The 27,819-nt window shown below is 37.7% G+C and overlaps 1 protein-coding gene and 1 pseudogene across 1 annotated transcript; both read right to left on the bottom strand.

Moving 5' to 3' along the window:
• Positions 1 to 365: 365 nt before the first annotated feature.
• LOC149147560 (putative polyamine transporter At1g31830) lies at positions 366 to 1,196 on the bottom strand (annotated as a pseudogene).
• Positions 1,197 to 19,859: 18,663 nt separating this feature from the next.
• On the bottom strand, positions 19,860 to 20,657 carry LOC149147559 (uncharacterized). The gene has a single exon (XM_089441873.1). The coding sequence runs from the start codon at positions 20,655 to 20,657 to the stop codon at positions 19,860 to 19,862; it is 798 nt and encodes a 265-aa protein (XP_089297999.1).
• Positions 20,658 to 27,819: the final 7,162 nt, after the last annotated feature.

Raw genomic sequence — 27,819 nt, 5'->3', positions numbered from 1 at the left:
CTGCTCTCTGGCAATGAATCCACATTCACGCAACAACTATTTTCCACCACTGGATTTCGGCTGAAATGCGCCACTAGTTGACCAGCTGCTTACCACGCCTCCAGGCAAGCAATTTCAGCAAGAAATTTCGGCCTCCAGCAAGAAATTTCTGCCTCCAGCACGTCTGCTTCAACGGCCTCAAGAAATTTTGCTTCCTGCACAGTGTGTGGATCTGCTTCAACGACCTCCACGCTAGAGCTGGCCTCGATCAAGCAATTTTTGCAAAAGCTCATGATGCAGCCGCAGCCTTCACACTCATCCTCAACCATCTTAGAACTTCTTGAAGTTGGGAAAGTGTCGAATTCATCAGGGCAGAAGCAACTATTTCAGATGGTTCTAGAATGTAGAAGAGTACTGACTGAGTCCCAATAATTCAGATTCCAGAACAGAGTATTCAAATAAAGGTTCCAATCTATATCCTTCATGTCCACCACCAACCACCTTGCAGGGTCCAATTTTGGGATTGATATCAATCCCATGGCACAGAAGGGCCTCAGGGAAAACACCCCCAAGCAAACTGCAGTCCAGCCCACAATAGTCAGGCCCCTGTAGTTCATATATGTAAGCGCAATTGTCAATAGCAGAACAGCGATGACCCTAGGCAGTCCCCCACCCAGTGCGGGTATTGCTGATTTGAGATAGTCCAGAAACAGTCACCGGGTATAGGGCATTATCTATCACCCCACTCAGCCACTTCATCCATCCCTGCTGGAATCCCCAAAATGGCCCAAAGGCAGAAGACACCCACACAACATACCCACCATTTTCAGGAAACATGGTCCCCATCTCTGCCGTCACAAGGGCCTCAGGAATACTCCATATGATGGGGAAAACAATGAATCCCAACAGCGCTAACAGAGGACCCCCGGCTTTCACTGAATCCTCAACACCGAAAGGCCCTCCCGACACCTCATAATATATCAGGAACACAAGGGGTATTAAGGAAATCTTCCGCAGGGTAGGAAACGTTGGCACTTCTGAGTTTCTTCTTATTGCCTCCTCTAGATCAGAGGTTTCCCCCATTCTTTCCTCTGCAGTCGAATAGCTTCTTTCAAATTAGGTCATCCGCTCTCAAAAGGACATATCCTCCACAATCCTCCTTTTATCACGAACAAATAGCTTGACGATGGTTCAGGCCTCACAAAGTTATCCATATAATCTGAATTAATTATCCAAAAAACCACTGGTCCGCCACACCACTGATTCGGATCCATCGATGCTCTCGCTGCTTCACCACAGGCAGATTTAATCCACTCCTTCGCTCGGTCTCCAGCAGTCTCCAGGCATACACAAATGATCCACCAACCCACTCCTGAGCAGGAACTCTCGACCTTTCTGCTCCAGATCCAAATATTACAGTGGTTCTTGTCCTCAACAGTTGCACAAGTGTTGATGAACAACAATGATTCAGCCATCCATCTGCGGCCTTCGGGCCTCGCAGCTACTCGACGACTACTATGCGACCACGATTCGAGCTCAACCGATATGCTGCCTCCTGATCGGATCTCTCTCCCGACTGGCAGACACACCACGGTTGTAGGTCACCAGATCCACGGCAACGTTTCACAGCTCCTCTTCAGGTGATCCATTTCAGTCTCTGCAACTCCTCCACAGGTCGCGCAACAGATATGCCATGCGCACGGATGATGGACAAACTGCGCGACTGCAGCCTCCGTCGGTCTTCTCCTTGCTCAACAAAACGCAGTCAGCGTTTTTCACGCATTTTCCAGGCATACACAGCCTTAATCTGCCTCCGGCAGAGATCGGGCCTCGATGGAATAGACAGCGTCGAAGCTGTTGTCTGCAAAGGGTATGTTGAGAAAATTACCGCACACGACCTCGCAGAGGTGGTCGAGCCCCACCTTCTTGTTGTGGCTGCGGGCGCGCTCCACCTGGTTTACATTGTTTCACACTAGCGCATATGCTAGTTCATATAAAATTACAACCTCCTCCACTTCCTACGGCCTCCTCTTCACATGCAGCAACGACTCCACTCTGGCTCAATCCCACAGAAGCGAAGAGAAAAAGAAAATGCTGCTAGTAGACAGCGGCAACAGCTTACCACGCAGGTGTGAGCAGTGGCCTCTTCTTCACGATTTCCAAACGGAATCAATAACTGTAACCTCCGCCTTCAATGGATGGACAAACTTAAAAAAAATAAAATAAAGCAATACACTTTTTTTATTTTCTCTCAGCCCAGGAGAGGCCAAGCCCACGAGGGGCCAGGCCCTCACAGGCTCTGATACCAAGATAAAATCTGATGATGTCTATCATTTCATTAATCAAATGCAATTACATACATACATGCACACACAATCTGTTGGTTGAGAGAATATCTCAACCACACACCAATGTAGGAAATATATCCTAACTACTAGGAACATACTCCTTTACTTAGTAAGAATCACAACTAGAGACAAGTAGGAGTTACATTTTCCAACAGTTGAACCATTGTGGTGCTTGCTGGGAAGGTTTATAAATCACCTAGACATTGGGCTATGGGCTCCTACAATGATTGCCTTGAAAATATAACCGATAAAGCTCCTAGATAGTAGATTCAGTCTCATGGAACTGAGAAATACCCCAACTAAGTCTTGGGTGAATTCCCTAAGCAAGCATCCCCTTAGACTTTGGATCTGACTTGGGGGTGGTCGACTACAAGGAAGATTTGGTGTACTTGGCCTATGGTTGGGTGGAGATTTGAAGTCCCTTCTTCATTTTCTAGCCATTTCAAGTTATTCGGATAAGTATAATTACTTATGCATGAATTAGCTATCGATAATTAAATTGTCTAATATATTGTTGGAAAATTTATGGTTCAACATTACTCATGGAAGATTATTGAATTCATTGCATTTTCATGGTGAATGAGTTGTTCGATATGGGGACTCCTACCGAGGATCCCACATTTAAAAAAGATGCCACCTCATGGTAACATGATTGTAGTAAAGTTCGATCAACAACCTACATTCACCATGCCCTCGCCCCCCCCCCCCCCCCCCCCCCCCCCAAGTTTGCCATGAGTTAACGAGAGGGGAGTTTGAAATAGGAAGCCAACTATGTAAACCCAATTTTTGAGATCCTAGAAACAAATGTAACAGGGAAACATTGCAAAGCAGGGTGGGAAGGGACAAGTGGGGTTTACACTTGAGCTAACTTGGCAATGCCACATGTGTGCCATGTGGAAACTCAATTATGACGTGGCCTAATATGATTAGGTAAACTTCACGGAGCATAACTTTCAATATGGGAGTCAAATTGAGATAAACATTTTATCGCTAGAAATTTATTGACGAGTAGAACACGATGGTGGTATTGGTTTTGAGATTTGAAGTTGCAAATAGAGGATTTTTGTGATCCCGTCTTCATAATATATCTTGTAGTTTAGGTCAATTCAATAAGGAACACCTCTTACAATCTGAGATAGTTCAAGGGGGGTGCGAGGGAGTGTTACAATTCATATTTTGAGCCGTTTTTCAACATGCACAGACAGTCTAGTCATCCTTGATGATGGCTTCGTAAATAGGGATGTAGAGCCACATTACCATATTTGAAAAGTCACATAAAGTCTTGCAAAACTCTAATGCTACCCTATCATTGTAACTTTCAAAGCTCAAAATAGACCAACTATCTTACCTCTTGAAATATTTACATGGATTTTACAAGAAATTTGGAGGATGCATTTTCCTATAGATTCATGATGAATAGATCAAACCTCAATAGCTCTAGATTGTTCCTTTGTGAAAGAAACTGGAATATTTCTTATGCTACTAATAAAGTTGTAGTTCTGGGGAAAGTAAGGTAGTAGAATGCTAATTATATTTGACAAAAGAGATGGTATGGGTGGCAATAAATCCATTCAATCAAGATTAAGATAATGGCAAGCCTAGTAATGATGAAAAATAAAGTAATTATAGTTATAACATGGTGTAAAAAAAACATGACTATGGTTTTTGAAAGGTAAACACTTAACCAATGATACCCATGTCAACGCTATATAGGTTTATGCCATGGATAATACTTTATCCCAATTAATGGTACATGTGTTACTAGTGTATATGCAAGGAACATGGCTCACACACTTCTATATAAGAACATGGCATGGCTTGTGCGAGGCATCCCCTCCCCTAATTGAAATATATTTTCTCACCATAAGAAGGGGATGCTAGTGACAAAATAAATGAACAATGAGGAGTGATGGATAGACTAAGTCAAGGAGGTATTTCAATTTAGAAATAAAACATTATTAAAAGATACCAATAAATTATTAAGGAATGTGAGAGACATACTTGAACTTACCTTGTAATCATGTGGTCTCGAGGACAATGCATACAAGATCATAAAAAGAAAAGGCCCCATAATATATTGTAGTAGAATGAGAAATGAATTTGGATGTGGGATTTATAAATAGTGGTTTGGTGACTCATAAAACAATAACTAAGATTGTAAATCACAAATTTAATAACATTATGGAGTAGAGTGAAATCATACTATATATCATAATTTCAATAGCAATTATAAGACATAAGTACCATTGGTAACCATGAGAACATGGTTATGTGACCAAGAGAATAGGATTTGTAGCGACTATCGTAAGGTTGTAGAACATGATTTCTTCCCATGAGAATAAGATACTATACTAAAAGAGGATATGTAGAAACTATAGTGAGCTTGCAGAATAAGATTTGCTAAGAAACAAGAAATACAAAGCTTACAAAGGAGTTGAGGAACCACAAAATGTGATGAATGATATTAGAGGAGTAATAGTTGTTATGCGTTAGCTTGATAGTTTTAAGTTGAGAATAATTAATATTATTTTGTTATTAATGGAGAAAATAGTTACGTTGTTGTAACTTTCTCCCTAGTTTAGGATTAGTTCCTATAATTATGGGGTTTGGGTGCAACTTCCTATTTCCTAGTATTGTATTTAATGATGTAATCTTTGATTGATTGAGGAATAGAGTGGAAGAGAGTGATCTCTCAAGGTTGATGAGTGTAGTCTCCAGGTGCAGGCCACACCTGAGAGTTACATCTCTTTCTTTTCAATTCTGTTCACATTTTATCTTGGTATCAGAGCTCAGATTGAGTGAGCTTGATCTTTTGTCACCTGTGAGGCTGAAGTGCCTGTAGTAGCTAGCTTGCCTGTGTGGCTGGAGTAGCCTGTGTGGCTTGACGTGCCTTTGTGGCTGTGTGTACACGAGAGCTCTATGCTCGACTGAGCAGGTGGACTGCATAACACCTGGCTCGGACTCGAAAGTTTTGGTGCGGATTTTTCACGGATTGGCGCGGATTTTGCGCTGACAGTCGTGCCAGAAGAGGAATTAGCGCGGATATTGAGGAATAAACTGCGCCAGAGCGCCAAAAAGCCCAATTGGCGCGAGATTTTACCGTGAAAGTCGTGCCAATTAAAATACTCTAAGCGATTTTGAATTAGCACGGATTTTTCGCTCGGGGTAGCGCCTAGGGGATCTGTGAATAGCGTGAACTTCATTTGGCGGTCTGCAAACGGTGCAGATGGGCGGAGTTGTAGATCCGTCCGGGAGAGACAGACCGGGAAAGCGCCAGAGGAGATATGCGGGAAACCTCGACTTCGTTTGGCGATCTGCAGGGAGAGCAGGATCGGCGAAGTGGCAGATCAATCCGGGAGAGGTGGATTGGATCAATTGTGATCAGATCATTGTTTCGGCTGTGTTGGAAACACCGACTTTTCTCATTGAAGCAGGAGTGCCAGACACTGCAGATCGGTGGCAGAGGTGACAGATCGATCTGACAGTTATTGTTTTTTTTGTTGTTGTTGCTGTTAAGAAGATTCATAATGAGTAATACGAGGGAATCTTATCTTAACGAGTCTGGTAAACTCAACGGGTCTAACTTCACGAATTGGAAGTTTAAGATCCAGACCCTGCTCGAAGGTGCGAACGCTTGGACTATGGTGACAGGAGATGAGCAGAAGCCGACTGCGAGCACGTAGAAGGAAGACTGGGAAAAATGAGAAAACAAGGCCAAGGTCCTGTTAAAGATGTCTGTGAAAGACAATGTCATTGCGCACATCAGAGACTGTAAAACGTCCGCAGAGATTTGGACGAAAATCAAGAATCTGTATGAAACCCAGAATACAAATAGAGTTTTGGCTCTGAAAAGCAAGCTATTTTCAACGAGGATGGATGAAAGGGAGTCTGCTACTGCATTTGTCGCGCGAATTAAGGATGTTAAAGACGGATTGGTGGCCATTGGAGTGGCGGTGGCTGATGAAGATCTTGTTGCAATTACAATGAATGGGATGCGTGATGATTTCCAAACCTTCATCACTGGAGTCTCAACAAGGGAGAAAACACCCACGTTTGATGATCTCACTGCGATCTTGCAGCAAGAGGAAGAGCGACGACAGAATCTGAATCTGAACCCCCAAAGTGACGATCTTGCGCTGGTGGAAAAACGACGACTATCTAAAGGGAAGCAGTCACAGCAGCAATCAGTCCAGAAAGGAGGAACAACACATAAACATCATTGTCATAAAGGTATGCTTGCAAATCATTATGAAAAGAAATGCTTTTATTGTGGAAAGAAGGGTCATATACAGAGAGATTGTTATTATAAGAAGCAGGCTGATGAGGCAAGGAGGAGACAGGTAAATCCAAAACACAGAGGATATTTTGTTGAAGAAGAAGACTTCAGTCATGAATTTCGATTGTTCACAGTCGACTGTGCCCTTTCTGCATCAAATGAAGATGACATCTAGTATGTCGATTCCAGAGCATCCTCTCACATGACAGGTAATAAAGAATTTTTCGACAGTCTTGAAGAAAATATAAATGGATCAAAAATATATCTAGGGGGTGATAATGGATATCAGATTAAAGGTCATGGGGTGATTTCAGTTAAGTTACCAAATGGAAAAATTAGTCACCTTTCAAATGTTTTATATGTACCTGGAATAAAGAAAAACCTGATATCTGTATCCATGATGGCTGACCAAGATATGAATGTCGAATTCTTCAAGACTCACTATGTGATAAAGGATTGCAGGAATGAAATTGTTGCAACAGGCATGCGAGTTGGAAGTCTATATAGATTGGATGCAAAAAGTATATCAAAGAAAGCAATGGTTGCAGGAGAGTCGACAACTGAACAACTCTGGAATCAGAGGTTTGGTCATCTGAATCTGCAGGATCTCATGTTGTTACAGAAGAAAGGTATGGTCGAAGGTCTCCTCATCTTTCGTAACATTCAATTAAACTGTGAAGGTTGTGCCTTAGGAAAGATGCACAGAGAACAGTTCCCTGTGCATGATAGGAGGAGGCAAACAGAAATCTTAGAACTAGTGCACACTGATGTATGTGGTCCCATGCAGACAAGGTCGCTAGGGGGGGCATACTATTTTTTGTTGTTTACTGATGACTGCACTAGGTATTCATGGATTTATTTTTTGAACAAGAAAAGTCAGAATTTCCAATGTTTTATAGATTTCAAAACCCTGCTGGAAAGACAGTTTGGAAAAAGTATTAAAATTCTCCGATATGATCAAGGAGGAGAATACAAATCAAAGGAATTCATGAAATACTGCAAATCTCACGGGATTGTTCAGCAATATACAGTGCCGCACACAGCACAGCAAAACGGAGTTGCAGAACGTAAAAACAGAACCCTGGTAGAATGCGCAAGGAGCATGCTGCAAGGTAAGGGTCTATCTAATACTTTTTGGGCAGAAGCGATAAATACTGTTGTATATTTGAAAAATAGAAGTCCTACTAGGTTTCTTGGCTTCAAAACCCCTTTTGAAGCCTTGTATGGATTTAAACTAGCAGTAAATCACTTAAGAGTCTTTGGGTCAAAGGCATTTGCACATGTACCCAAAGCTGATAGAAAGAAACTAGACCCTAAGGCAGTCAAATGTATCTTTGTTGGTTATGGCACAGAGTTTAAAGCATACAAACTGTTCAATCCTGAGTCTCGTAAGACATTTGCAAGTAGAGATGTAGTCTTTCATGAACAGGTACAGGAAAGGAAAGCTGATGTTGGAGATGATTGGCACATTCCATTGCTGTTGGAGGAAAGCAGCGAGGATGAAAGGGAGTAGGAACAGGAGCAGAAAGAAGAGAATGAAGAAGAACAGCAAGAAGGTAAAAGAGCAGGCCCAGTTATTGCAGAAGAAAACAAAATTGAGGTAAGTCCCCTACCAAGAAGGCCAGGTAGGAAGACTCAATTACCATTGAAGTTGAGAAACTATGCGTTGATGTCAAAGTTTTTGAACATTATAGAGCCCTCTAATTATAAAGAAGCTAGTCAATTTGAGGAATGGAGAGCTGCAATGAATGAGGAGATGGAATCAATTCTTAGAAATAATACTTGGGAATTAGTAGAGCTGCCTAAAAATAAAACACCTATAGGAAGCAAGTGGCTGTTTAAACCAAAAATGAATGCAGACGAAAGTATAGATAAGTTAAAAGCTAGGTTGGTTGCAAAAGGATATTCACAGAAGGAAGGTATAGATTTTGATGATACTTTTGCACCTGTAGCAAAGCTAAATACAATTAGAATGCTTATTTCTTTAGCTACTAAATGTAATTGGGAATTACACCAGCTTGATGTTAAATCTGCATTTTTAAATGGTGATTTAAAAGAAGAAATTTACTTAGTACAGCCAGAAGGATATGTAAAGCAGGGGCAGGAACATCTTGTTTGCAGATTGAAAAAGGCTTTATATGGTTTAAAGCAAGCACCCAGGTCTTGGTACGAAAAGGTTGATTCTTTCTTTATAGAGTATGGTTTCCATAGAAGCTTAAATGACCCAAATTTGTATACCAAGTACAATAATCAGGGGCAGATTATTTTGATTTCTCTATATGTGGATGATATGATTCTAACAGGAAATGCAGATGACTTAATCAGAGGAATCAAAAGGCTCATGGCACAAGTTTTTGAGATGAAAAATCTCGGAAGCCTTAACTATTGTCTGGGATTAGAAGTATTCAGAGATACTGGGCAAACTTTTCTTACCCAAGGGAAGTATGCGAGAAATCTGTTGGAAAAGTTTGGGATGGATCGGTGTAGATCAGCAGCGACACCTTTGCAGCAAAATTTGAAATTGAGCAGTGACGATGGCACTAAGGAGGTAGATGCCACAATGTACAGACAGCTGGTTGGCAGCCTGATATATCTTACAACAACCAGACCCGACTTGGCATACTCTGTTAGTGTGTTGAGCCAATTTATGTCAAAACCGCGTGAAATTCACTGGACAGCAGCAAAAAGCGTGTTGAGGTATCTTTGTGGTACTGTTCATTTTGGTATTTTATACACTGATGTATCTGATGTTACTCTAGCAGGTTTTTCAGACTCAGACTGGGCAGGTAACCTGGATGATCGGAGGTCCATCACAGGTTATGCATTTAACATAGGTTCTGGGGTAATTGCATGGAGCAGCAAGAAACAAAGTACTGTAGCTTTGTCGTCATGTGAAGCTGAATATCAAGCATTGTGTGCAGCAACATGTGAAGCAATCTGGTTGAGGAGACTTCTTAACGATGCAGGAAAAGAACAGAAGCAACCCACTTCTATCAAAAGTGACAACCAGAGCACTATCAAATTAGCATACAATCCAGTGTTTCATAAAAACACCAAAAGCATAGACACCCAGTTTCACTTTGTTAGAGAAAAAATACAGTCAAAAGAAATTGCTGTCGAATGTTGTAAAACTTGTGACAATGTGGCTGATATTTTTACAAAGCCTCTTGCACGAGTGAAATTTGAATTGTTTAGAAAGATGCTAGGAGTTCAGGAGAACCGTTTCTCCATTAAGGGGGGGAGTTGAGAATAATTAATATTATTTTGTTATTAATGGAGAAAATAGTTACGTTGTTGTAACTTTCTCCCTAGTTTAGGATTAGTTCCTATAATTATGGGGTTTGGGTGCAACTTCCTATTTCCTGGTATTGTATTTAATGATGTAATCTTTGATTGATTGAGGAATAGAGTGGACGAGAGTGATCTCTCAAGGTTGAGTGTAGTCTCCAGGTGCAGGCCACACCTGAGAGCTACATCTCTTTCTTTTCAATTCTATTCACATTTTATCTTTTTAGTGTGTATTGGCATTGATTTCTAAGTTCATAGGGGTTATTAGTTATAAGGGTTACTAGTTAGATCTAAGAGAGGTTAGTCTTATAGATTAAACATGATAATAATTGATGATTATAGCCCTTAACAATTACCATGTGCAGCCTTTGGAACTGTTGAACCCTAAAACGCTAACCCCTAAACTACCATCCTTTAAAAAACTAATTTATCCCTTAATCCTCCACTCATATCATCCCTAATATATTTAATTCTTGAGCTTATGTATCTCGTAATGTGTAACCATTTAACCTCCATAACCTCTAATTGTTATATCCCTTGACTAGTAATATTTATGGGTTAGTATTAGGGTTTATAGAATTTGTATTAGTTAAGATTGTATGAGGTGGTTAGGGGGAGTTATAGCATATAAGTGTTAGGGGTAAGGTTCTAATTTTAAGGGGTTATGGGTTGTAGGGGCTTAAGTTTTTTAGTTGTTATATGGGTTAAGGGTTAAGGGCCATATATTATGTGTGAGTTATATGGATTTAGGGTCACAAAAGATAAGGGTTTATGTCTCAAGTATATAGAAGTAGAAAAAGTAAAATGTGCTAACTATGATATAAAGTTAAAAAAAAATATGTGCATGTTAAAACAAATGGGTTTTAAAATAATTTAAAATAATGTTAGTGAAGAATTATTGCCAAGTAATGATGGCCTCTAGCAATTATATTCTCAAAACAGGTGTGGAAATGGATAATGGATGCTTACATATGGATACTTGGATACTATGGTAATGATAGGGACACAAAGCAATGATCTTAGAAGGAAATGTACAAATTTTATTTGTGAAAAATAAGTTGAATTTTTGGAAAAAATACATCATTGATATGAAGGAACATACATAGGAAATTAGGAAGCACAAAACTGAGATGCATGATTTTATGCAATCTTTTGCCAAAACAATTGTAGAGTGAAATGGTTTACTCGAAAAAGAAATGATGTTAATTAATCATGCATTGTTGGACATGAAGCAAAATGGGTATCAATTACATCTTTTACCATACTATGAGACACTAAAAATCTTAGTCCTCGTGTGATATTCAACAAAGAAAAATAATGCTTATTGCACCTTAACATTAAGAAAAATGTTTGAGGCAAAATAGAGAATGTAAGCAATGAATAGTTAACAATTATCTAATAATTTTCGTGTTGAGTTTTATAAACTATCTCCAAAATGTCACAAGATTTAAGAGTTTATATCTCAAATAACAAACCATTAATTATTGTTTTTTTGCTCAACTAAGTTAATGTGATTAAGGGTTGCTCTTATGTCAAAATCACTTACAACACACCCTTAATCCTAATTGCTTATTAAGATTGAATATAACTGATATTTTTTTTGGTACAATTATGAGTTGAATGTTTATAATATATGGAGTGACAAAATCTTGCAGGTTAAGAATGATTATGCATAGAATTCTATGTGGTTCATAATTATCTTTTTATTTTTAATTATGAAAATTTTTATTTACCCATGGCTACTAAACCAATTGAAGTGATTGTAATTTAATTAAAAAAGAAAAATTATACTTTCTAACTTTTTTTTTTTGTAAGGTTCAACGAGACTTTATATTAATAGAATACAGTGAAATACATGATGCGGAGTGAGAGTTGATGGGACCTCCCTGTGTCTGCCTTTGTACAACTGATCTAGTCTAGTCTCTGCTCTCACTCTCTCTTTTTTTTTTTTCCTCCGAGTGGGTCGCTGATAGCTTGTAGAATTGTCAGTAGATGCAAATATGGAAGAATCATGGGAGCCTTGCATTCGCTATGCTTGCTGGTCTACCTGGTTTATGGTGTGGAATTTCTCTCTGAGTTCCCCCTCCTCCAAGTCTTGCCAGAGGATGTGATAGTCTTCACTATTGGACTGAATGCCAGCATTGGCTATGGTGTCGGCAAACTTATTTGTAGTTCTTCTGACTGCTTGAAAGGTGATGCCTTGAATGTTGCCGAGAAGGGCTTGTAGATCCTTCAGGATTGCCGAGAGCCTCCAACTGGGTGTGATCTTGTCCACTTGAGCTCCGTTTTGAAGTTTTCTCATCATCTTGATGGCAATCTCCGAGTCTCCTTCCACTATTAGGGGTAGAAATTTGTAGCGGTCAGCTAGGGTGATGCCTTTGATGAGAGCAATCATTTCTGCAGCGTTGTTGGTGTTGGTGCCCAGATTTCCATGGTAGATAAGCTAGATATTCCCCGTGTGGTCCCTGATTGCTCCACCGTACCCGGCTTTTCTCGGGTTTTGCTTTGACGCGCCATCGAAGTTTAGTTTGAATGATGGAAATGGAGGTGTTCCCCATTTGTCCTGCTTCATCGCACTTGTGGTCTGGTTCCTGCCTGTAGGAGTGGTTCGGGCTTTGAGATTGAGGATTTGGACTATCCTTTGATCCTTTGGTGACATGTTCCCCTCTTGCAGTATTATGTCCATAGTGTGGATCGTTTCTGTTATTAGCTGCCTCGTTTTTTCTATTAACCTATCCACTGACATCACAAAGTTCTTAAAGATTCGAGCATTACGCTCTTTCCAGAGAATCCATACCAGCATATACTTTATGACATTAACTACACATAATTTTAGTAACATGACTTCATTTATTTATTTGAAAATCATGCTTTATTACTATGGTATAACTATTTATTATGTTCTAATAATGTTTATGTATCCTTATTCTGCTTAAATGTTTTTTAATATATATCTATCATATAATATTGACTATGTTTGATTACGTTTTAATAATACTTATGCATCCTTGTTGTGCTTAGATGTTTTTTAATTTATCGAGATGTTTTTTAATTTATATCTATAGTATAATTATTTATTATGTTTTAATAATACTTATGCATCTTGGTTATGCTTAAATATTTTTTATTTTATATATATATATATAACAAGTAATTTCAGATCCTCTCTCCATTGGTCATACTAGAGAGAAAATATGGTAGTGGACATGATCATTACATTGCATGTGTACTAATGCATTCTGAAACCCATATGAGTTGGCTTGTCTTCTATTGAAGCAAGTAGAGGTCTAACGAATTGTCTATAAAATGCTATAAAGATACATTAACCAAGCACCATTGGTTGCTTTTCAAGACAATTTGCAAATCTCCTAGGATCAAATCTTGCAATAAAATCTCATATAGACGAGGTTCTTCTATAATAACATATGAACCATGCCTATGAATAGGTGCAAGTTTAAACTTGTATATCTAGGTAACAAAAGAAAGTAAACTTCATAACCTTTGTTGACATAATGTACAAGGACTTTGAATGTGATTCACAATAGCGATTTGATTCCCCATGGTACAATCTTCAATGACTTTGGTTTTTCAAAAGTTAATAGAAATGGTGAAGGATGAAAATGAAAGTAATTACATCATAGTAATGAAAATATTTTATTAAAGTTTGTTTTTAAATACAAAAATATATATTAAAATATTAAAGAAAATGTTATATATAACTAAAGTAAAATTATTTTAGATTTATTTTAATTTCGGATTTACTAAGAGTCATAGAGGGATCAAATCTCTTGAGTTGCAAACTTCTTTTGGAGTGAAAAGAGATTTGATTCCTCTCTACCCTTGGTAGTTCTGGAGTTAAGATGATGAATCTAGACTGGTATTATATAAATTTCACATCTCTATATATACAAGTATTCTCATTTTTCATTTTATTAAAACTTTGATTTAATCTTTATGGAATATCCACCAAAATTTTTTAGTAGTAATGAGGGTAGAAAGTGTAGATATATCTCAAAAGTATAACCTTTTTTCCTTTACATTTAATTAAAAAATGTTATAAAATTAAATTAGAATAAAATATTTTGATTGCGAAATGAGCTATGGTTTTTGGGCATGTGGTATTGATAAATTTTATGTGTTTATTAATTAATTTCAAATATTGTTACAAAATCATTATTATTCTTGCCAAGGCAAGACTCTAGAAATCAGATTTCCACATTGATCATTATTAGTATTGGACCATAACTACAAGACCTTATTGTAGGCTTTGCATAATATAATACCATGTGGATATATTTAATGTCTAATTTATTGATATAACTTCAATATTCATACATGATTTTTAGATATTTGTATAATGAGATTTTAATCCAAAAACAAAAGCTTTAAAAATAGCTTATATTTACATAAATAACATATTTACTATGAATTATTTACCAATATAATTTAAGCAAAACTTTACATAAACAATGGTTATAAATAACATATAAAATAAAAATAAATTCATTATATTGAATAAATATTTACTATTTTTCATACATTACACCCAACACCTACACCCCTATACCAAATTGTAAAATATTTGTTGGTAATGTGAAAAAATAGCTAAAATTTTAAAACCTAGTCATCTAAACGCCCAAAAAAAATAACTTACATATAAATATGAAAATTCAAAAGTGTTGAAGTAAAAAATTGTAATAATTAAATTTCAATACTCAAAATTGGTGAGTAACCCAAGAAAGTAAAGTATACAACAACGTGGAAGGTAAAATTCAAACTTATTAGTAAAAAAAAATATTATAAGATTTTATGATGAAATAAAAAAATATAAATTTAAAAATAAAAAAATTAATTAATTATTTAAATTCAAAATTTAATAAATTTAAAGAAAATAATTTATGATTTATTTTTTATATAAAATAATTTAATTAAAAAAATTTATGATTTTTTATTTAAATGTAAAATTTATTTTTTATTTGTTTTAATATATTTATAAATTAGAAGAGTGCAGGTGCTATAACTTTTTATTTATTAATTTATAAAGAAGTGAGAAAAGTAAGGATGTATATGTAATTTACATAGATTGGGTAGGATAATCAGAAATATTTTCTACAGGCTCTCACTTTCTCTCATAAGTTGGAAAGGATTAGCTCTTTATTTTCTTCATTTCTCAGGGTAGCAATCTCCTACATATATAGAGACAAAATGTGGATGCAGACATGCTATCAAAAGAAGGATGTAGGGTGTCAATGGATATGATCCATTTCTAGCCATATTACAAAGGCGCACTTATGAGGGATGGTCAATTAAATATATGAGGGTCTTTTTCTCTTTTGGTTCGCTTTTGTAGTTTTGTTTATTTTATGGTTAATATGTTGCATTGTGATTATCAATTGTATGCATTTTGGGATTGAGGAGATTTTGTCCCTTTTGGTGGGGTAATCAGGTGATCTTTCAGAAGTGGGATACTTCTTTGTGCTGGAGTTCGTTAGTATATGCTTGTAGTTGAAGCATGACAAATCTGTATGGTATGTGCAATTAAATGTCTTGGTTGTTGTATGAGATCGGTTGGGGATTTAGTGTCTTCATAGGACTCTATTTCTGCTCTTGTTCAATTAGTGAATGTAAGTTTAGATATCTAGTCAAGTGAGGTAGGAGTACACTATGTTACCTGTTACCTGTTTGGGGCAGACAATGTAATTTGCAAAATTTTCAATTACAATGAAAAATTCATTTTTTTTCCTCTGAATAAAAAAGGAGGTTAGAGCTACACACATGACTTGCACACCTTCACTATTAAAAGGTTGTGTAGTGGAGGATGACAGTATGCATGTTGCGTACGCATTCTCACCCCTCATGAGGATGGGAGGATAAAAGATTCCATGTTTGGGCACATTGTATCCACACAACTTGGCCCCTAGGAGGGTAGGTGGTGGGTAATTAAGGGTGTGCATGTCACGTATGCTCTCTCTCTCTCTCTCTCTCTCTCTCTCTCTCTCTCGTACACACACACACACATCCCTTGGGTGGGGAGGGTGTAGATGTTTGTTTAGACTCCTCTCAAGAGGATGGGTTGAGAAGGGTGCGCATATTTTTTGTGCTTATGCATACACATGTTCACTCTTAGCCACCCTCCATGGGGTTAGGGTGCAAATGTGTAGTCTCCACACACCACATTCCCTAGGAGGGTACGTGGTGGGTAGGTGAGGGTGTGTATAATTTTGCATGTTCACACACTCCTACTCACCCTTCATGGGGTAAGACTTGTGCATATGAGTGGGTACATGACAAGGGGTTGGGAGAAAATAGGGGATATATGGACAAGGGTGTACATATTTGTGTATGTTCATACACACATGCTCACTCTTAACGACCTGTTATGAGAGTTAGGGTGTGCACCTGTGTGTGTATCACACACATGCATAACTTCACTTCTTGGTAAGGCACATGGAGTGTGATTGTGCACAATCATTGTCATCAATCACGTGCATGCAAATTCTCAACCCTAGGAAGGTGGATGGTGTGTTGTAAGTGTGCACAACCCCATTGCTATGCAAACACATGCACACCATAACCTCCCAAGAGGGTGGTTGGTGTGAGGTGAGTTTGCACATCCTCATCATTGGAGACACATATAGCCTAAAAAAAATAGTTAAGAAAATTGAGTGTACACACTTTAACCGATGCAAAACCAAACCTTCATCCTTAAAAATATAGATAGTAAAAAGTGAGTATTTATATATTTATTACTAAATACACATATACATGTTAAATATGTTCATCTTAAAAAAATTAAGTGATAAATATAAACATTCCATCTTCTGTTTAATACATAAATAATTATATATTTTATTAATATAATATAAATCTAAATAAACATATATTTAAAAAAAATTGTAAATATCTTACATTTTAACTTAGTAAATAAAAATATATCTATAATATAATTTTGCATTTCAAACTGTGATATTTTTTAAATAGGTAAATATCTTAAATTTTAACTTAATTATATATAAAATAAATTTTTGCATTTGAAACCGTGATAGAAATGGTTTTTTATTATTATTTATTTTATTTTTTATAAATAAACTGAGTCCAACTCATAATTTAATTGAATAGAAGAATGACTATCAATTCAGTGTATGGTTCAAAATCCAAAAGAAATTGTCGGAATAGAAGAATGACTATCAATTCACAGTGTATGGTTCAAAATCCAAAAGAAATTGTGGGCCACCGTTGAAAGCATCTGGTGTACATGTAAAGATGTCGGCCAATATCTCATGACCCAAAGAAAAATTACAGTGATAAAAATTAACGGCCTCTGAAAATTTTATTCCCAACCACTAAAAATCCTGCGGTAAGGAAAGATGTCTGCCACCATCGAAAGAATCCTATGAATTCAATTTATAATGTGAAGATGTAGGCCCATATCTCAGATTGAAAGAAAAGTGGAATGGAGAATCTTGCGTGTGGGATAAATTACTGTAAATATGCCGCTCTCGGTCTAAATTTCAACTGTTGATCTTTCATTTTATTACCCTGCAACATACTATTAGAGAAAGAGCTCTGGTGGGCTCAGCTCTCTCTTAGGTACTGATTTGACATACAGCGCAAATTGGTTTTATATATTTTCACTTCATTGGAGCTCAATCTCCACATGCTCACTTCCAATGGCGGCGAGGGCCAATGGAGAGAAACTGAGGAATGTAGGCCTCTGGATCAGAATCCAGAGGCTTGCATTTCTTAGTTTCTCTCCCTTAGCCATTATAACCTCTTCTGCCATAACTGCTTATTACCAGCTTCGACGAGTCCATGGTTCAAGCGATCAAGGAAGGGATCACGCATTCTGAGATTGACCGTTTCATTAACTGCATGCCAATAAATACTGTTGTAAGATCTTGGCTCTGGTGATGACAGTAGAATCCCCCACCATCCAGTGAGCGTGTGAGGGTGACGGAAATTAATCAAAATTCAGGTGGCCGTTACTGTACATTCCATTGATGGGTAGTTTCCTGATATGTTTTTGTTCGCAGTTAATTTGGTTTTGCAGATTTTTTTAATGAAAGGAAAAAAAATTATGTCGTACAAGTTTTTGGTACGCTGGTATTTCCGATACCGGGAACGAGTCTCTACCACGGTTAGGCTAAAGTATTAAAAATAAAAATAAAATAATTTATTTATTTCCATCCAAAATTTGCCAATCAAATTTTATCGTGTAAAGAAACATGTAAAAGATTGAATTTTGAAATATTGCCAAGAAAACAAAATATTAATCCAGCAACAATTCCTCAATCAATTTCCTTCACAGCAAAGAAACACGCAGAACTCCCAAACAAGAAAAAAGATTGTTATTACTCGATTATTAGGTGATTTCATGCAATGAGATATGTCAAGTCATTGGTTCAATTCTTGGCCTTTGATGTAACCTCACCAATATTATATATATTACATCTAATTATAATAGAGAAAAGAAAAAATAAAATATATATTAATAGTAATTAAAAACAAAGAAAACAATAGAATTTAAATCCAATGTTATTTTAAAAAGAGTTTGTATAATAAAATTATAAATTTTCAAGTTTTTGTGTAAGTCAGAAAGATATATTATAAAACAAAATATGGTACAAAAAGTCTATTGTTGCAGATCGAGCCCTGAGGAAGATAGGTCCACAGACACAAGACACAAGCACTAAGACTTCAAAATACTCTAAAAGTTCAAAATGCTAACCGCACACCATGCAGGGTGGCATGGCCATTTATCTACTGCGCATAGCGTTGACACAAGCTAACCTTGAACTACGCCACTGTAACAAAAATACTTTCAGGAAATGACAGAGTTACAGTCCAAGAAGTCCACCGAAACAGTCTGCAAAAACAAAAGAGGTGGAACAGACAGCCCCGACTTACTGCGGGGGCATCCCGAACTTGCTTGCTGTGTCCAAACCCTGTTCCAGGACGTACTTGTCCACTCTCTCCTGCAAGGAACGATAATTATGAATTTCTTTCGGCTGTGCCTGCTGCTGACCATCAGAGCTCAAGGGATCTGGACTCAGCGTCTGTCGTAGAAGTCTAATAAGCAAAGTTAACTTTTTGTTAACAGATTCCGCAACATCATGCACTGCCGAGATTTTGTGGTCTAACGCCTCATAGATCTCATACAGACTTTTCAGTTGGGCCTCAGAGATGAAGTTCTCCCCTTGAGAATGCTGGTTCCCTTCATCCCTGGATTCCAAAGCTCTCGCCAACAGGGTTTTAATCCTCCAGCTTTCCGCTTGAGTACGCACGAATTGCGTAGCTCGCCTGGAGGCAGTGCCCGGGTCCTTCAACCAGTCGACCTCCCTTGCTATGTCCTCCTCTGTGCGCGGCCGTTCCTCCTCCTTAACCGAAGCTTCCATATCAGCAATCCTTCGTTTATTTCTCGTTGTCGTTCGGGTCTCATACATGCTCCTCGCAGTATGAAGCTCCTGGTTTGCATTTATGCTTCGACAGCTTCCAGTATCCATGTTGCCCCTATTATCCGTTTCTTGATGACCAGCTCGGAGCCAAGAAATATAGTAACCCAGAGTAATGCCCTTAGAAAGAGTGATGGATTCGTTGCTACGACTGTCTGTTAAATAGCCTTTCTCCGTGAAGTTTCCCATGATGAGCCTCACCTTCCGAAACGACGTGGGAGTACTATCATCATAGTTTTTGTAGATGGCTGTGAATGCTACGTGATGCCTCCAGATCTGAAAATAAATGTTGCTTATGCCTTCATGAATGTGTTCGTGCCAAGTGTCCATCCTTCTAAAGAGGCAGCGGCAGTAGTCCCTTCGATATATCATATTATAGATATAATCTGTGTGCGCCTTCTGTTGCCATAAATGCTTCCGCCGAACCTGTCCTTTCGTCCTGTGCCAACTTTCACAACTCATATCGTCTCCAGTGTGTTCCATTTTGTGGTGCCGTAATACTCTACCGTTTTCCGGTTAAGCCCGGTTTGTATTGCCCAAGTCCTCTTTTGCCAGCTGTAAGCATCTCTCCTTAAGGCTCGGGCTGTCCACTTGCTGCCAACCGCTGTCCCATCCCCTATCTTGGTTGTTAATGCCGTAATTTGCCAAGTAATCCGCCAGCCCATTTGCCTTACGACTCACCGTCTGAAAGACTAATCCTTTCATTCCGCCAATTAACTGTGCAATGTTCTCCGTCACCTTAGCTAGCCTCCAGTGTTTCGTAGCTTTGCAAGCCTGAGTGCCTCCCTGGATTTTCTTTGCGACTGAGATGACCAGGGACGAGTCGCCTTCCACCACTGCATTGCTATTCTGTAAATTCTTTAGAATTCTCAGCCCTTGTTCTAACGCCGCGAACTCCATCTCATTGTTCGTGCCTTCTCCCAGCGCCCTGCAGTAAATATGAAGAATTTCTCCTTCCTGGTTTCTAATAACACCTCCTATGCCAGCCATCCCGGGGTTGCCTCTGGATGCACCATCAAAATTCAACTTCAGACCTCCCTCTGGCGGACAATTCCATCTGTTGGCCTCCGAATTTGGTTGTTGCTGGTGTCTCGGCATCGATATGCTGTGGTTGGCTTCCAGTTGAAAGCACTTCAAGATATGTAAGTCCCGAACCGATGGCTTCTCATTGGGATCCACCTTGCATTTTGTCTGAATTAATTGTTTAATGTTTGTTAGTATAGTTACTTTTGATTGCTCTGTATTTCTGTATTCATCCTGAAATATTCTCCTGTTGCGCTCTTTCCATATTGTCCACAATAAGAAGCCTGGCATGGCTTTCCAGATGCTATTGACTCTCTGGTTTTTGGAAAAATTGTTTTGCCAATTTAGAATAGTATTTCAGATGGACTCTCTGTCACGGTTTGATTTTCGTAGAATTCCCTCCATCCAGTTCCATAAATGGTTTGCCCAGTCACAAGAATTAAATAGGTGGTTTATAGTTTCTTCTTCTCCTAAGCGCATTGGGCATCTGGAAGGTCCACCGAACCCTTTCCTGCGCAGATTGTCCCATGTCAGGGTTTTGTTCCGCATTAGTAGCCATAGGAATGTTTTAATTTTCGGCCAAAATAAGCCGCCCCACACTTTGTTGCACCAGGGCACTGCTTCCTCCTGTTCTGCCTTTTCTATCATTTCCCTTGCTTCTTTTAGTGAGAAATTGCCACTTCCTTTCATGCCCCATCTTAGCTGATCATCTTCCTCTGTTTTCCTTATCTTTCTTTTAAGTATCTGACCGTTGAATTGCTTTGTGCTTTCATTTCCCTCAATGTTGTTGTCAACGTTGAGATGTATCCATTCTCTCCAATTTGAATCTCTGCTGCTCTGATTCCAGTAGTGGCAGACTCTATTTCTGCCTTCATTCTGGCTGATCTATTTGAGAGAAATTAGCTCTGGGGTGTCCAATTTTGGGAGTTGCTGCCAAGCATCTTCCCAAAACAGGGCAAACCTTCCATTGCGTATTTCCCAGAAGCTATTCTCCTACACTAAGCTACGGTTTTGTCTTGCAAGGTTCCATATGGGCGAGCCCTCCGGAACCTCCTGCAATCTTATGAGATCCTGATAATTGCAGTTTGGGATGTATTTTTCTTTCCAGTGTCTGGCCCATGGCAAATTGGGCTCTTTAATCCATCTCCACCATAGCTTTGCACCACAGGTCATGTTGACGACTGAAGGATCCACTAAATTTAGCCCCCCCATAGATTTCGGCTTGCATAATTTGTTCCAGGATACGAGCGCCCATTTTCTCTTGTCCCCATTTCCATTCCATAAAAAGGATCTCTGTATGGCTCTGATTTGTTGAAGTATCCCCTTAGGAGCCGGTAGCATGGATAATAAGTACTGCGGTATAGCCTGTAACACAACCTTGGTGAGGATTAATCTTCTGGCAAAGTTGAGTGCCCTGTGCGTCCAGTGTTTGCATCTTTTTTCCAGGTTGGCTATGATATTCTCCCAGTGCACTTTCTGCCAAGGTCGGAGAGTTAGGGGAGCTCCTAAATATCTCGAAGGTAAACCGCCTATCTGGAAACCTAGAAGTTGAGAAAGGTGAGCCTGAATAGCATGATGAGTGTTGAAGAAGAAAATCGTTGATTTGGAAAAATTGATTTTCATTCCTGAGGCCCTGCTAAAGAGATCTAAGATTTCCTTGAATGCCAAGGCCTCTTTCACTGTGGGGATGCTGTGTAACATTGTGTCATCCACAAACTGCTGATGGGTGGTCGCAGGTATAGAATGGATTGGTTGAAGACCCTTAATTACCCCTTCAGCTTTCTTTTTGGCTATGATTTTGCTGAGACCCTCCATGAGGATAACGAATAGGAAAGGGGATAGAGGATCACCCTGTCTTATTCCTCGCGAGGGTGAGAATGGTTCAGAGGGGGCTCCATTAACTAAGATCGAGAACCTTGATGATTTGATGAGGGCAAGAATCCAGTTAACCCATTGCCTACAGAATCCGAAAGCGTCCAAAATAGCTTCAAGGTATTTCCAGCTCACCTTGTCATAAGCTTTTGATAGATCAAGCTGCATTAACATCCCTGCTTCTTTCCTTGAGTGGAGAGTGTGGATCATCTCTTGAGCAAGAATAATATTGTCTAATATCTGCCTTCCCTCTACATAGCCCGATTGCTCTTCAGAGATGATGCCCGGAAGAATGGGCTTCAGCCTATTGGCAATAACTTTTGATATTATTTTATAGATGACATTGCAGAGAGCAATAGGTCTGAACTTTTCAGGAGCGTTGGCTTCCTCTACCTTTGGGATTAGCGCTATAAAGGTTGAATTAATGGATTTGAGAATTGTTCCAGAGCGTCTAGAGTCCTCTACAACATCCCAAACATCCTGCTTCACAATGTTCCAGCAAGCCTTGTAAAAATTGATTGTAAACCCATCCGGCCCAGGGGCTTTATCGTTTGGCATGCTTCTAACACCTTCCTCCACCTCTTCCAATGTGATTTCCCTGCTGAGGGCCCAGTTCTGCTCAGAGGTAATAGATTTACGAATGGCTTTTAGAAGTTCCCTAATGGCTTCCTCTCTACTTATCTGCGGTTCCTATGCTATGGATCTGAAATGAGCTGAGAGAAACTCTGATATGTCATGATGGTTCTTCACTGACTCCCCATTTTCATTTCTCATCTCAAGAATTTTGTTTGTACTTCTGTAATCTAGAGCAGATCTGTGAAAAAATTTGGTATTCTGCTCTCCCTCTTTTAGCCACTGAATTCTTGATTTTTGCCTCCAGAGAATTTCTTCCTGCCGACATCGACTGTGCCACTGTTGAGTTAGAGTTTTTTTCTGTTCGATAGATTCCTCACTGTTTTTCCCAGCTCAATCTCCACATGCTCACTTCCAATGGCGGCGAGGGCCAATGGAGAGAAACTGAGGAATGTAGGCCTCTGGATTCTGATCCAGAGGCTTGCATTTCTTAGTTTCTCTCCCTCTGCCATAACTGCTTATTACCAGCTTCGACGAGTCCATGGTTCAAGCGATCAAGGAAGGGATCACGCATTCTGAGATTGACCGTTTCATTAACTGCATGCCAATAAATACTGTTGTAAGATCTTGGCTCTGGTGATGACAGTAGAATCCCCCACCATCCAGTGAGCGTGTGAGGGTGACGGAAATTAATCAAAATTCAGGTGGCCGTTACTGTACATTCCATTGATGGGTAGTTTCCCGATATGTTTTTGTTCGGAGTTAATTTGGTTTTGCAGATTTTTTTAATGAAAGGAAAAATAATTATGTCGTACAAGTTTTTGGTACGCTGGTATTTCCGATACAGGGAACGAGTCTCTAGTACGGTTACGCTAGAAGTATTAAAAATAAAAATAAAATAATTTATTTATTTCCATCCAAAATTTGTTAATCAAATTTTATCTTGCACATAAACATGTAAAAAATTGAATTTTGAAACATTGCCAAAAAAAATACAAAATATTAACCCATCAACAATTCCTCAATCAAATTCCTTTACAGCAAAGAAACACACAGAACTCCCAAACAGGAAAAAAGATTGTTATTACTCGATTATTAGGTGATTTCATGCAATGCTATATGTCAAGTCATTGGTTCAATTCTTCGCCTTTGATGTAACCTGGCCAATATTATATATATTACATCTAATTATAATAGATAAAAGAATTAAAAATAAAGAAAACAATAGAATTTAAATCCAATGTTATTTTAAAAAGAGTTTGTATAATAAAATTATAAATTTCCAAGTTAATATACATTTTATACTTAAATAAATATGAAAATTAAATTAAAAATTGTTTTTTTAATAATATTTATATTTCATAATTTTAAATATTTCTTTTTCTTTAGTATTCTATCTTTTGTCCATTCAACTTGGGCGATAATGACAGTTTTGTCAATGGCCAACAATCTTCCTAAATTCTTTTATATCCATCGGCCATCCGCGTATATGAGGAGAATGGATAGCTTTCCAAAACAAAGATCAGGATTGGCCAGACGCCTCATCTTCATTTGGATAGAAGGGTTTTCCATAAATAGGTTGTTTCTCTTAGCTCCAGACCCATATCCAAATCTAAACCCAGTGGCATACGGTTCCCTTCACACAGTTCCATCAGTTTAAGCAGGACCCAAGCTGGCAATGTCAAATACACCTACGTTTGCACTTATTCATTGCAGTGAAGCTCCCAAAACGTCAAAAATTGGTTGCAGCTTAAAGCGCTAAAATACCCCTTGAAGCTCCCGACAGTTTTGGAGGGTTTCTGATCAGCTCCCAAGCTCCCAGGAGCGGGGGAGATTTGTGTACTTGCTCTCCAAGAAAATGTTCTCAAAGGTACATATCAAAGTTTTAATGCATCTCATTCAGTTAGATAAAATAGAGGGCTGAAAAGTGCGTATTTTTTTATGTAACCATTGATGCTCTTAGCATTGTCATGAATGTGCAGTTGCTCTAATCTAAATTATTTGGCAAAGAGGAGGACATCCCAATTTAGTTTTGTAAGATTAATATATTTTTTTGTAAATTTGGTGGGATTATATGTCCAATATATCATCTTGATAAGACGAAGATTCAGTAACTTTACATTAAAAAAAACTTTAACAAAGTACCCAATAACCATCTATCCCAAATCCAGTAAACTACAAATTTAAGACTTTGATTAAATATAATAGGTTGATTATTTTAGGAATAAAGTTAACTATTTGACTTTGGTTTTGTTAATCAAATTCAATTCAATTCATTAAAACAGGTTGATGCCAAATTGACTTTGTCGCTGGTCTTCTTATTACCATATTCTACATTCTGGTTAAGGATAGTCGGAAATCACGGCCCCACCCGTATTTTTCTCAATTTTGTTTAACTGGTCTTTTTGATGTAATATAGGGAATTATTTTCTATTATTTGTCAACTTCGAAGGTATGGTCATGGGCTAGTGCCATTTGGTCAGAGACAGTCCCATGAGGAGTCACACCCCAAGGCAGTCGTTATGCTAAGTCTCCTTGGTCTTCGGAATTGTTATTTGTGGATATCTTAGATGGTGTGATGGCATCAAAATTGTGAAGCTATTTTCTTTGTTAATGTTATCTCTTATGTCTTAGATCACTGATTAGTGAGGTTTGATGGCATCAAAATTGTTAAGATATTTTCTTTGTTAATGGTATCTGTTATTGTTTATTGTTGTTTTGAATGTTGTTTGTAAAAATATGTGGGGTTTTTAAAGCGAAAAAGTGTAATTTTATTATCATAATTTTGTAGATATATGTCTAGCATGTATTTATATATGTAAATATTAAAGATAAGTCTAAAAATGGGTAAGAGCTATTGGGAAAATTGTTACAAAATTAGATGTCCAAGGCTACATATAGTATGTCCAGAAAACAAACACATATAATATGTTAATACAAAGAAGTAGGCATATAAATGATGTTTAAAACTAAAGTATATACAAACACTTTAAAACATTGTAGCAAAAATCTAAACTTCTGGTGCATCTAGTATTGTTGGATATTCTCAATGAAAGGTCTATAATAATACTCATGGACCTGTCATTTTGTGACTCTGAAATCAACCGGATCGCATGATCAAACCTAAGACCAAAATTAAAGAAGGAATTTTGCCTAGGTGTTGACTTCCAAAAACCTGCAATGAGTGTACATCTTGTTCAAGGGAAAAAAGAAGAATTTGCTTCAAGGCCACTAATTCCGCATAGTTTTTTGAGCCTTCACCGAGTCCCATTTTGATATGGAAAAAATGTGAGTCTATCATAAACAAAATTGCACCTCCCCCAAAAAGTTTTAACTCACCCTAGGCTACCCCTTCGAAAAAACCCCATGGCATGGACTTATTGATGCGGGCTTGAGTAACAAACCTGCATCTATGGTCTGTTTGAGGCTTGGGTAGTAAGTCTAAAATAACAAGTGATTGAAAAGCGATCATCTTCGGAGGCAATAAGTGATCATTAAAAATGGTTTTGTTTCTTGCAAGCCATATACACCAACAAATTAATGGAGGCATCACCTTATAGGATCCTATCGCTTGAAACAAACACCATTTGAACCATGCTTCCAAGAGATCCTCACCTTGCCACTGACAAACCTGTCTAAGTTTATGTGTAATTATATGTCAAACAGACTTTGTGAAAAGGAAAGAAACCAACATATAGTTGAAATTTTGCATCTTTACACAAAACACACCAGCTAGGACTTTCAAATTTCCTCTTACGTGGTTGGGACTTTGTTCTCAAAGGCACACCACATGAAAAATCTAGTCTTTGTTGGGCATTTTAATTTCCAGAGAAGCTTTCACCATCCCACCTATACCTCATGCAGTGTATTTGCAATAATATGGGAGTATCCCATATTTGGAGAATAGGAACCATTTGGATCAAATGACTAGGCTAATTCATTTGCTTCTTCAATCAACCTAATGTGAGCAACCGATAACGACTCTATATACCCATTCCGTAATATTTTCAGATATTGAGGAAAGCCCAATTGTGTGCCCAATAACCAACCTTGAGCACATATATTATTTTGAATCAGATCGGCAACCTGATTCAAAGTGATCATACATCTTTCTTTAAGTAAGGTTGTCGGCTTCTGGGTTAATCTGCAATCATTATTACTTCCAAAGCAAGGTTCTATACCTATTCTTAGACGAGATCCATCTCTAATCTTCCATGTTAGATCAATTTCTATCAATGGAAAGGAAGAAATGACAACTTTTCAAATGATAGAAACATTGAGTCAGTGCCTATTTGGACTTCAAATCCATTCCTCTATGGACAATGGATAAATGTATTTCATACGTACCTCTGAGTGTTGATCAATCTCTAGCCAACTTTTGCAGCTAGTGCTTTTGAAAAAAGTGGCAAATTTTTTAATTTCCATTTGTCCGAGGCACAGGCCTTCAAAGAACTATTTGGTCTCATTATTGTGAAATATTTTTAATTGTTTAAAATATTGTTACAAAAAATATTTAAATAATTTTTATATAAATTATGAGATCTAAAATATTTTGAAAATTTCATTTCCAAAATATACAATAACTTTTATTTTATTGTGAATCACAATAAACTAAATTATAATCCATTAAAATATAAATATTTTTATTTTTATCCTCTAATTATATATATATATATATATATATATATATATATATATATATATATTCTCCTCTTTTATCAAAACCATTACCATAATAAGAAAAATGATCACACTTCATATAGTATTCCAACACAGAATTTTTATCTGTTCCCATCAATATATAAAAATATATATGCGCATTTTATTTTTACTTATGAAGAAATTAAAAAACGCTTCTAACCTGAATCCACGAGTAAATTGTCTCCTTAAATTTTAGTAAATCATATTATTATTTTTAAGTAAAAAATAAATTAAATACTTATTTCTTATTATTCTAGAATACAATATTTTCAAGCATAAATCAAAGAACATTTAATATTAAAAGGAA

Source organism: Pinus tabuliformis, chromosome 9 (assembly GCF_031772625.1).
Source record: "Pinus tabuliformis cultivar Carrire ecotype Pingquan chromosome 9, CPIR1, whole genome shotgun sequence".
In the NCBI taxonomy this organism is placed as follows: Eukaryota; Viridiplantae; Streptophyta; class Pinopsida; order Pinales; family Pinaceae; genus Pinus; species Pinus tabuliformis.
Note: the sequence above shows the minus strand (reverse complement) of the source record. Positions and strands in the feature narration are given on the sequence as shown.